General features: G+C 37.0%; 1 protein-coding gene across 1 annotated transcript; it reads left to right on the top strand.

Moving 5' to 3' along the window:
* The first annotated feature begins 1765 nt into the window (after positions 1-1765).
* Positions 1766-12308, top strand: LOC141646410 (uncharacterized). Its single transcript, XM_074454312.1, has 3 exons — positions 1766-2217; positions 2394-2628; positions 12216-12308. The coding sequence occupies exons 1-3, from the start codon at positions 1766-1768 to the stop codon at positions 12306-12308; spliced, it is 780 nt and encodes a 259-aa protein (XP_074310413.1).
* The last annotated feature ends 945 nt before the right edge of the window (positions 12309-13253 follow it).

Consider the following 13253-nt stretch of genomic DNA (forward strand, 5'->3'; position numbering starts at 1 on the left):
ATCACACACCTTGTATTGTTGCTGGGAGACATCAAGATGGGCAGAGAAACCGTCCTTTCAAATATTTTAATATGTGGAGTACTTCTCCTCTGTTCCAGAGTATTGTTGAGCAAGCATGGGAGCAAAGAATTAGAGGAACCAGAATGTTCAAACTGGTCACTAGGCTGAAGAGACTCAAGCCAAAGCTCAAGGAGCTAAACAGGTCTCATTTCTCAAATATAGAGACAAAGAATGAACAAGCTATGGCTAGCCTTATTCATATTCAAAATCGATTTGCGAGACAAGTCCGGGGATCCGAACCTTATTCACTTGAACATGAGACAAGTAAGAAGGCCAGCCAAACTCAGCAAGCTAGCATGGAATACCTTAGACAGAAAGCCAAAGCACATTGGGTCACTGAGGGTGACTTAAACAGTTCATATTTCCATGGAGTGATTAAAGCTAGGAGACATCAGAATGCAATTCATGAAATCAAGGACTCCAAGGGAGTCTTGCACACTTCCAAGGCAGACATCCAACAAGCTTTTCTTGAGTATTATCATTCCTTACTGGGATCTCAGAGTGATGTTACCCCTGTGAACGTGCAAATAGTGAGGAGGGGGAGGGTTTGTGATGACAACCAGAAACAAAGGCTCCTTGCCCCAGTCACCAAAGAGGAGATTAAGAATATTTTCCATCAGATTCCCAATGATAAGGCACCAGGACCAGATGGTTATTCAAGTAAATTTTATAAGGATGCATGGGGCATAGTTGGACCAACTGTTACTGAAGCAGTTCAAGATTTTTTTCGAACTGGCCAGCTACTTAAGCAAGTTAATGCCACCATGGTGACCCTAATTCCCAAGGTAGATAGGCCATCCACTGTCCTTCATTTTAGGCCTATTGCTTGTTGTAATGTAATTTATAAATGCATCTCTAAAGTTCTGTGTAACAGATTGGCTCTTATTTTACCTGAGGTGATCTCACAAAATCAGGGGGGTTTCATACAGGGGAGGAGTATTATGGAGAATATACTGATCTGTCAGGATATTATCAGGTTGTACTCTAGGGGAAATGTTTCCTCCAGATGTTTGTTCAAGCTAGACCTTCAGAAGGCGTATGACACAGTGGAGTGGAGTTTCCTCAAGCAAATGCTTATTGCTCTTAAGCTCCCAAGGAAGTTTATAGGATGGGTAATGGAATGTGTCACTACAGCTACATATACTCTGAGTTTGAATGGAGATAGTTTTGGCTTCTTTGAAGGGAAGAGAGGACTTAGACAGGCGACCCCCTCTCTCCCCGCTTTTCACGGTGTGCATGGAGTACCTAACTGGCTTCTAGCTTTTACCACAGAGACAATGATTTTTCATTATCATCCTTTGTGTAAGCCTCTGAGACTCACCCATTTGATGTTTGCAGACGACCTCCTTCTCTTTTGCAAAGGAGATGTGCAATCCATTATGGTAATCCTCAGGACATTCTCTACTTTTTCTATTGCTTCAGGTTTGAAGATGAGTAAGGGGAAGTCTAATGTATATTTTAATGGGGTCAATGAAGATATCAAACGTGATATTCTCCGGGTCCTGGGTGTGTGGAAGGGAACCTCCCTTTTAAATACCTGGGAGTCCCCATCAAAACTACTAGATTGATCGCTCATGACTGTGCTCCCATAATTGAGAAGCTCATGAATAAAATCGGGGACTAGGCACCAAGAAGTTGTCTTATCTTTGGTAGACTCGTTCTTATCAAGTCTGTTTTGAAAACTTATCACAATTACTGGGCTCAAATGTTCATTCTGCCAAGTGGAGTCATAGCACGTATAGAAACTATATGCAGGAATTTTCTCTGGGATGGGTCCACTGAATACATAAGAACCCCTTTGGTGGGGTGGTCCAAGGTCTGTAAACCCAAGTCTGAGGGGGGTCTGGGACTTAAAGACGGTCTGGTTTGGAACAAGGCTGCATTGGGTAAACTCTTGTGGTGGCTCTATGCTAAAGCTGATCATCTTTGGGTTAAGTGGGTTAGTCACACTTATCTTAAAGCACAGGACTGGAAAATTTATGACCCGACTCAAGACACTAGCTGGTATCGGAGGAAAGTCTCAGAAGTGAGGGACCTTCTTATTGTCCCATATTTACAAAGAAAGAATGGGATAACATCCCTGGTAAAACGTACACTATTGCCAAAGGTTACGAGTACCTTCGACATAAAAATGACCAGGTCTCTTGGTCATCTCTGGTATGGAACCAAATGACTATTCCCAAACACAGTATGCTAGCATGGATTTATTTCCATAAAGGTTTGAACACACATATAAAACTGAAAAGTTTTGGAGTAGACATTGATACTACCTGTTTGATATGTGGAGATGGGGACGATTCCTTGGATCATCTTTTTTTCTCCTGTGAATATAGTCAAAGAATCATTAACAGAGTTGAGCAATGGATGGGTTTCAGCTTACCTCGAGACGATATGACGGATTGGCGGAGCAACATCAGTGGATCTCGGGCTAGGAAGGACGCTATCAATGGAATCATCAATGCTATGATGTATTCCATATGGTACCAGAGGAATCGCAGCAAGCATGAGGCTATGGTTGTCAGACCAGAAACTATGGCGGCTGGTATCATCAAAGAGATGAAGATTTGGGTAACTAAAATTGTGACAGGGAGGAAGGAGTTGCAGGATCAGTGGATCCATGATTTGTGTGGAAGATGAAGATGGCGCCGCTGGCTCCCTTTTTCTCTCTCTCCTGGGATTTGTTGTTAAAAGGAAATAGGGTAAGAGTTTGGTCTTGTCGGTGGCCGTAAGTGATACTTGGGCCAGTCTGTTTTTCCTACTCGTTTGTCGCGTGTTTTTGTTTAGGCCCATTTCGTTGGGTCGTCTTAACACGATGTATGGTTACGTTCTCCTTTTGATTTAATGAAAAGCTTACATTTTATCAAAAAAAAAAAAAATAATCAAAATTATGTGACAATTCCTCAATTACTCACAATAATTCCAATTTTAATACACATTAACTTGTAATATAAATTAATCTAACATTATTTTAAACCACTTTAAAATAATTGGGTATCTAAAATTTGTGAACTTTTTCACAACAAACAATCATACATTATAGATATGATGTATAATAATAATCGGCCAAAACAAAAAAAACGAAATTCTTTTTTTTTTCTGCTCTCGGCATTTAGCCCATAAAATCGAAAAAACAGATTTTTTTTTTCTCTCGGCATTTGCCCTAAAAACGAAAAAAACTGTTTTTTTTTTTTCTTGCGGCATTTTGCCCAAAATTTCGAAAAAAAAACAGATTTTTTTTTTCTTTTTCACGAAATTAACCCTTTTTATGAACAAGTTTGTTTAATGTTGCTACTAGAACAAGATTGGCATAATCATCAATGTTTAATTTAAACATAGATCCAAACTAGATGATTCAATTTAACCTCTTAAAAAGAATATCCATATTTTGATTAAATCGATCATCACAATTGATTTGAACATTATTAAATTAACTTGTATGCCAAAACTATATAGCAAAAACAAATGAACATCATCATGTCAAAACAATTTCCATTAACATTTCAATTTAATTCTTATTAAATCAAAACATCTACAAATTTATCATATTATCATCTTAACATATTAAAACAACAATATCAATAAATCAAAATGGAAATAAGGAATCAAAAACAAAAAACATCTCGGCATAAAAAAAATGTTTCGGCCGAAATTTTTTTTTATCAAAATTTTTTTTGTTTTAATCCATTTATGAAAATCATGTAAAATAATTTCGTGGCCTATTCTCTGATACCACTTGTGGGAAATATCGGTATATTTCATCAAGAAAATTTTGGATTATAACGAAATTATGAAATATGAAATTGCTAGTCATAAACGAATTGTATAAACAAAAGAATAGAGATTAGAATTAACCTTCAGTCCTAGCAATTTGGCCTAAGAACAAATATCGAGATCGATATTCTCCTAATCGTTGCACCCAAAATGCTCCGAGAAATGCCCTTTTTTTGCTAGAAAAGGAACCCTAATTTCTAAATGATATTTAGGGTTTTTGTGTGATGAGAGTGTAGAGAAAATTCAGTGAGAAAAAATGCTCCCTCTATCCTCTTATAACCGTCCAAGGAGAATAAGAGGGGGAGATATTTTTCTTCCTTTTTCTTTTCTCAAACCGTGTACCCCAACCAAAAATAAGAAGAAAAATCTTCTTATTTTTAGGTTGTTGTCAAATTGTATAATATGTGTATATTTTATCAATTGTCATTTATGTCGTCATGTATTAATAAGTCCACACACAACAGTTTGTAGTCGATTCATTAATACCGGTCTATCAACATTTATTATGACAATTTCGTATAATATATACATTAACTATAAATATCGCATATTTATAATTTTCTAATTAAATATAACCGTTTACGTTTAATTACCAATTAACATCTTAATTCGTTTAAGCTAACATTATATACATTAATTAAATATAACTGTTTATATTCAATTTACGAATTAACAATTAATTCGTCTCAGCTGATATTATTTAATTGTATTAAATAATCGTCTCATCGTCACATTGACTAACTTTTTAGTCAAATACATGGACTAACCGTTTAGTCATATAAGGCATCAATGTGATTATATTTTCATACAATCACATCTCTCAAACACATCCTTTAGGTGTGACTTTTAGGGACCAGTTGATCACCGCCATCAGTATGATAATAACGTCAAACTTCTAGCAAGCCAACCGTTATTAGTAAACGTTAATCAACTGATAAAATACTAAGTATACCCTGTGAACCTATAAGAGATTTATACACGTTATCACACTAACTGTGGAGGACACTAGCTCCAATAGTGAAGACTGAGACATGACGAACATCCTCACCCATGGATTCATTGAAAACGTTGAAGAATCACTCGAATGATTCTTCCCTCTCGTTCTACAGGAAAGCACAACCGAACATGACGTTCGACCAATGGTTGTTAATACCAACAAAGACTCCACAAATGAGATTGTAGCTATTTGTGTGATACGTCATATCAAATATTTTAACATCTCCGTACAAAAAATAGTCCTCTCTCATCATCGCATCCCGCCAGAATAGGTTACTTAATCTTCCTTTTTCGTCAAACAGAACACGGAAAAAGAACTCCGGCTCCTCCGCTTGCCTACTAGTCATGAGGTTGATCAAAATGGCTGCATCACCACCTTCAATTGATTTCATTTTCAATCTGTTAACATAATTAATATGATCTCGCTTTGTGTGGCTGACAAACGCATCACCCCCAGTCCTGCCGTAGCAACCCTGAATTGAACTGATGGAGGAACATGCGCTTCAGTCATTGACTTTATTACCCCACCCTCTGCTTCTGTGATTTTGCGCTCCGACCTATGATGATGCTTGTAATATCCCAAATATTTCTATTATATATTATTAATAATTTTATTGTATAAAATAAAATAATTATTATTTGTTACTTAAAAATATTGTGAAAATTTAGTTTAAGAAACTGGTCCGGATTTTTGTAACGGGACAAAGCCCATGTTTATTTCCACTTCGTCCTATTTTTCCATGTATGCTTTATCACTTTTTATGTTGATTCATAAACCCTAGTTGTCATCCAATTACTCTATACTCTCTCTACAATTTCTTTTTTTTTTCTTTTTGTGACGAGGGGTGGTTTAATCTCCCCGGGCCCAGGTATTCCGGCGTCACCACCTGGACCATGTAAACCACCCCAATTGGGGCCGCCGAGATAACCGCATGCAATTTCTCATCCATGGGTTCGAACACGGAACCTCGCAATTCTTGCCTTTACAAGCTTTGAGGTTACCCAAATCTACCACTAGACTGCAAGCACTTGGTTCTCTCTACAATTTCTTATATATGCTTTTTATCAAAACCCTTTGCACAAGATTCATCCAAGTGTATCCCATTACCTATATTACCTATAATCTTCATTCATCCTCATGTATGATCTTATACTAATAATGAGATCACCATCATGGTTCTCTTTTAATTCCAAAAGGGCTATTTCCTTGTTTCCCACCTCGTGCGGCACGTTGTTGTTGCCGTCTAGGATCTATTATGTGCCTCTATTCTTGTTTTTCGTGCTATTACGGAGTAACGATTCTACCGATCCTATTATTCTTATTATTATTCGAGGTTGTAATTATGTGCGAATGAGATGAATTTATATGGTGAATTGTTTATACTATGAATTTTGATGTACTATTATTTATGAGTAGTAATTATACTCCCTCCTAGTCTCTATTTTCTTCCCTTTATTTGTGGGCACGGGTATTAAGGCGAGGAATAAAATAAGAGTAAAATAATTGGGTGGGGTTTGGTGATTGTGAGGGCAAAATATTAAGAAAAGTAATAAAATATGGGTAAAAGAGTTGGGTGGAGTTTGGTGATGGAAGAGAGGAATGAATAAAATAAGAGTCAAAGTTTCCAAAATAAGAAAGGGGAAGAAAACCTGAATAATCTATTTAAGGAAATAGGAAAGAAAATAGTGAATAGGAGGAAGTATTATTTTTATCGTAGAAATTCATTGTTTGTGAGAAGGGTCGCTAATGGCGGTATAGTTTAGATATTACCTGAAGTTCTTTTGTTTAGTTAGTGAGGCAATTGAGCTTAAGTCGTGAGGTATTTGTATGATGGTTGTAGGTGAGAGTAAGCATGTTTCAGTGCATATAATCCATAAAGTATTTGATGCAGTCAATTTGGTTTGTCATGAATTAGCGAAAAGCATATTGTGGTATTAGTGCTCTTAATTTAGGAGCAAAGAGCCACGCAGTAGTTGTTGTCTTATAGTGTTAAGGTTGATTTTATCTTATGGCTTTTGAGTCATATAATCGTTGTACATAGATTGAATTTGGGTTTCTCGGTATTATATTTGAATTGTCGTTTTTCTTTTATCTTGACTTGTGGGTGAGCAGTTTAGAGGTTATACTCTAATTGTTGAGCACAGTTCTTTGAACTTTGACGATATTGATATTGAGATTGAGATGGGTTATTGATATTGAGTTATGGGGCCTTTGTACCATATTGTGTTTACGGTCCAGATCGACCATGGTTATTGAGTTATTTGAGTTTGAAATCGATATTGAGATGGAAGTACTGTTTCGCGGTCTTATCCGCCAGTTCACTCGCCCCTTGTCCTGGTCTTAGGGTAGAGGATGAGAATGCGATAATTGGTTACTTTTTTAGTATTATATTATGAGACGGAGTAATGAGTGAGACAGAGTAATGAGATGAAACTTTGTTAATTATTTGGACGAGAGAGTGTATTATATTATGGAGTAGGTTTGAGTATGGGATGACTTAACGAGGAGTGTTTTTATTATTCTCTCTATTTATTTTTATTTTTACATGTCTATGTTTTCACGCCATGACCAAAAATTATTCTGCTTCTATTGAGGTATTATCTGTTACTCAGCTTTCCGGCTGACGTGTTTTCTCCCTTCGGGGCTACTCGTCATGGGGGTAGTTCCTTTCTGTCTTCTGATTTTCTTTTTAGATGACTTCCGCTGCTGTTCAAAGGATTTGATTTCAACTCAAGTTTTTATTAGAGACTTTGTAAAAGTTTTATTTCATTTTCTATCTTGTATATTTTATTTTAAACATTTGTAAGAAGAGACTTTGTATATTAATTATAATATCTCTGTATTTCGGCGCATTTTATATGTAAAAGTTAATTTTAATTTAGCCGAAAATCAGAGGTGTTACAATGCTGCCACTGAACGGGTGTGAAAGGGTGATTATGTTCAACCACGTGTTGCACTACCTCTCATAATTCATCATTATTTACTTGTGTCCTAACACAAACTTCGCATTTACAGCGAGTAATTGCTACATTCTTAACATTGCTAGTAATGACTTCAGGGCCGCCATTCAAAACAACTTTACTCCACCTTCGCAAGAGCATCTAAAGTATCTCTCAATCAACGGTCTTTCTTTCACGTTGGCCCTACGAGATGTTGATTTCTTGATACTAAATCCCTTAAGTTGCGAATGTTTCTTATACAAGCTGAAGATGTTTTCCCATTTTATAGTTTTTATTCCAAGTAAACAACTTGATAGATCAGTACCTATGACAAGATATACTAAGCTTTGGTTAAAAGGGCAACACTGAATTATAAACAACTTTAGTCAGAATGTCACCATTTTAAGTTTTCAACACACAACATGCTGGCACATTTCATACTAAAATAACTACATATCACAACTATAAAGGTCACATTTTAATAGTACGTCAGAATGTAGCCATATTTAGTCAGAATGTCACCATTTTAAATTGTAAACACACACAACATGTTGTCACGTTTCTTACTAAAACGTCTACATATCATGACTATCATGGTCACCATTTAACTGTAAATCAGAATATAACCAACTTTAGTCATACTGTCACCATTTTAAGTTTAAAGATTAATACCTATTGTAACACCCCGGCCCAAACCTAGGGTCGGGAGCGGTCACTCACGGTAGCTCGTCAGGCTGTGTACATGGCCAACAGATTAACACGGGTCTTTTCCAGCGCATTTTGTCCTCACTCATGCGCATCTCGGGAACCTTCCCAAGAGGTCGCCCATCCTAAGACTTCTCTCAGTCAAGCACGCTTAACTGTGGAGTTCTTTTGTATGGATAACCAGAAAAGAAAGTGCACTTTGTTGATATGAGTAGTACTTCTAATCCCTTTAAGTACTTCTAATCCCTTTAAGTACTAGTCATTTAAGCCTATCACTGGACCTCTTCAATTAACATGGGTGTTACACCTATGACAAGATAAATAAAATAACTAGGCTTGAGTGAAAAGGTAACACTGAAGTCTAAAATGGTGACAGTTTACACTACACAATGGTAACATATATTAAAGATCTAAAAAGGGCAGCACTGAATTGTAAACAACTTTAGTCAGAATGTCACTATTTTAAGTTTTCAACACACAACATGCTGTCACATTCCATACTAAAACAACTACATATTACAACTATAATGGTCACATTTTAACAGTACATCAGAATATAACCATATTTAGTCAGGACGTCACCATTTTAAGTTTTAAACACACACAAGATGATTTCACATTTCATACTACAATGTCTATATATCATAACTATCATGGTTACATTTTAACAGTAAATCAGAATGTAACCAACTTTAGTCATACTGTTACCATTTCACGTTTAAAGATTAATATCTATGACAAGATAAACAAAATAACTAGGTTTGGTTAAAAAGGTAACATTGAAGTCTAAAATGGTGACACTGTACACTACACAATGGTAACATATATTAAGGATTAGTACCTATGACAAGGCAAACAAAAGAATGCGTTTTGGTTAAAAGGGCAACACTGAACTAGAAAATGGTGACAGTATACAAGAGCAACACCGAACTAGAAAATGGTGACAGTATACACTACACAATGTTAACATATATGAAAGATCGGTACCTATAACGAGCAACCAAATTTTAAGATTTGGTTAAATTGACAACACTGAACCTCTAAAATGGTCACACTATAACCTAAAATGATAATCTATTGAAAACGCATTTGTGTTTCTTCAACTCCAACAACATCAACACAAATTCACTCCCAAATATTGATCTAAAAATTGACCTAAAATCCGTGTAAATCGTCCAAAATCTTATTGAAAAAAATGTCAAAAATTGCCCTAAAATCTCATGAACACAAATATGAAAAATAACTTAATAAATACAATTCTTTAGTAATCTAAATCGTCCAAAAAAACTCATAAACAACACAAACATTGCATGCTAACATTTATGCGACTAAATTTGTCAAAAAATCGTCAAAAAAATCTCATCAAAAAATAAAATAAAAGACAAATCTTTGCTCATCAACATCGTCGCAAAATCATCGTCTTTACCATCAAACAATACACCATCAGCAGTCTCAATATTACCATCAATCGATACAGAATTAGCGGTCTTAATATTATCATCCTCCATTGGCGAGTTCTAATCCATATCCATGGTTTTGTGAGAAAAGTATGAAGATTTGATGAAAATTTGAGTGGATGATTATGATTGTGTGAAAAGTATGAAGATTTGATGATAATTATGAAGATTGTGAGAAAAGTATGAAGATTGTGAGGAAACTTGGAAATTTAAATAGATGATTAGGTTTGATGAAAAGCGCCCGTCATGGCTGAAGAAGTATGGAAAGTTGATAGCATTTGACGTAAAGATGATATGGTGGAGTTTTTCATGCATGTTGGCATTAAATGCAATTGTACAATATGTTTTCCACTCACAATCTATCACAATTTTATACTTCCTCCATTCCAATGAATTCTATACATTTGATTTTTGGGCACTATTCATATGTGAGGAGAATCTCCGATATAACTTCTAATATATAACATAAAATATAGTCATGTGAGATTTTGTTTAAATTATCATACGGAGTATATTATGTATATCAATTTTTTATAATTTTTAGTAATATGTTACTAAAAATATGAACAAAAGAAAACGAGCATTGATATACGTGTATAAAGCAAACGTATAGAATTCATTGGAATGGAGGAAGTATATTTTAAACATACCCCACTCAATTAGTACTATCCGACCCATATTGCTAATACGGTATCTATTTGCCCCGTCACTTGTTTGTGACGGATAGCGTCCGTCACAAATAAGAATTTGTGTATTTTAAAAGACATGGATAATTCATAATTGAATGGTTTTTGGCTAACTTTTAGGCAAAATATTGTGGATCTTTGTATTTACTTTCTTGATTTTTATTATAGTATTTTTTTTTTGGGGGGCGGGTTTTGAAGATTTAGCCTTTCTTTGTGAGCCTTCTTTTTGCCTTCATTTGTTATGATTTTCTTGGTATATTAAAAGTCTTTCACTTTCGGTTATCGTTCACATCCACGACGATGTTATAAGTTGATTTCGATTAACCTAGTTTCTTTACCTAAAAAATAAAACATATCAAGTGATTACACTCGGTACAGTAGTACAGTAACCGAGCTAATCATGTAGTCACAATGATTGTTGATAGATACAGTATAAGAGCATCTACAATAGAGAGGATTAAACATCCTCTTAGTATCTGTTTTGGTAAATTTCTACCAATTTAGGGTTAAAATGACCGCTCTTTTTAGTCTCGTAGCGGGGGTTAAATTATGTGTGATTTGTGACGGAATATGTATGTAATTAAGACGGAGTAACGATATGAACAAAGTAAAGGACGAAATAAGGAAATAATGACACAAGAGATTTTGGTGACGCGGAAAACCCGATGTGGGAAACAACCGCGGGGGGAGTCGGAATCCCGCCAATATTCCACTATATGATAATCGGAGCACAAATACAATATACAACTGTCCGGATCTGATGATAAATAACCCGTCTTGTGCGTAAGCGAGACAGACGGAATATTAATTGGATGTCAGTGGCTATTTGACGGATTACTACGTGGGACTTTGGCTGTAGTGGTTTTCATGTGATAAGATGGTGATAATGATTGGGGTAATCATTATCTAAAGGTGGAGGTAATCATTAGATTGTGTTCATGGTATTCATGGGATAGTTTTGGGGTTTGTACGTAGGGCTAAGATGCTGCTGCTTGGTTGCTAGCTTTCTCTTTTGTAGTACGCCGTTGTATGTGTGTTCTTATGTGGGTGAATATGGATCCCTTCTCTTGTTTGTCTTCCTTGTATTTATAGTGAATAAACCCTAGTGGGTTTATTAGGGTTCCCCACTTAATTGTCTTGTTCCTCAAGGTAGAGTTTGGTAACAACTTGGACTTTCCTTTTTCAGAATATGGCAATAATTAGGATTTCCTTGTCTTACCCGGGATCTTATTAATATCTTAGTCCAAGCCGAACTCTTCTTCACATGCTGTCCTTCTCCGGATTATCCTGCTTCCAGACCTACCTGCCTGGCTCGGTCCATGGGCCCGACTCCCGATGTATGTAATGGGTCCATTGCTCATGAATTACCCACTTATCTCGTGCCACGTAGCTCACGCAAAATACGATAATTTTGGCCCTAACAATTGCCCCCAATTTCACTTCTCAACTTTGTTGAGGAGGAAAATTGATTCTTCAACTGTCGCTACTCTGCTACCGGTAAACTGTTGCTATCCTTCTGGATTATGCTGCTATTCTGTTGGAAGGAGCTGCAGCCAACCCACTCCTACTGTGACAAACCGCTGAAACTTTGCTGGAACAGACTGTTGAAGCTTTGATGGAGAAGTCTGCTGGAATTCTGTTGGAGCAAGTTGTTGGCTGCTTACTGGATCTGACTCCTGCTAGATATACTTGAGATAATTCTGCATCCCTACTCACCTGCACTCGGTACCCGGCCCGCTTGATTCTCGCCGAATCGTACTCTCTCTTGTCCTTGTAGACTGATTTCTAGCTCTCCTTGGTTCTGCTGATCGGGAAGTAGATGTAAGCTGATTTTTTACTGATGTAGACTCGTGGACTCCTATTAGCAGACTTTTCAGCAAGCGAACTCCAGACGGATTTCTGCTGGAGGATGCCCAGAACAAATGGTGGACTCTAGGATCTTGATCGCTAACGTTGGGGTCCTGATGGCTGGTGCGGGGAATCAGGCAACTGGTTCGATCTGGAGTCTGGCAGCGGGCTCTGGGAACCTGGCGGCTGATGTTGGGAGCCTGATGGCTGAATCCAGGAACCAGACGGCTGGCGCTGGAATCCTGTTGGCGGATGCCAGGGAGCAGATGTCTGACACTAGGGACCAGGTGGCAGATGTCTTTGGGATCCGACGATCGCTCTGAAAATGGATCACGACACTGGGACCGAAAAGTCGATCTTTGGGAGCCAAACGGCTGAATCTTGGGAAGCACTTCCCACATGTCCTTACCATTCTGTTATCTGGTCACCAAGGGTGAATCTGGTGGTTGGAGCATTCGGCATAAGTTTGTCGTGCACTCGTTTATGTAGGTGATACCTGCAAAATGTTAGTAGCAATGCATGTGCATGCATGGACTCTCTAATGTATGATGCAGATTATATGATGATTAGACATGATGTAGACTATCATATGTCGTGAATGAAATGTCAACCATGGCTATATGCTCTGTCTCTGTCATTTCGTTTGTCTTTGTCTAGAGTTTAGTTCCCACTTTTGATTTGCTAGGAGGCTGACCTGGTTCCAGGTGCACAACCTCTGCCTCTGGTGGCAGATGTTTGATAAAATATTTTACCCATGACGTAAAATATCTTATCACTAGGATTAGCCGAC

The sequence above is a fragment of the Silene latifolia genome, chromosome 1 (genome assembly GCF_048544455.1).
Source record: "Silene latifolia isolate original U9 population chromosome 1, ASM4854445v1, whole genome shotgun sequence".
NCBI lineage: Eukaryota > Viridiplantae > Streptophyta > Magnoliopsida > Caryophyllales > Caryophyllaceae > Silene > Silene latifolia.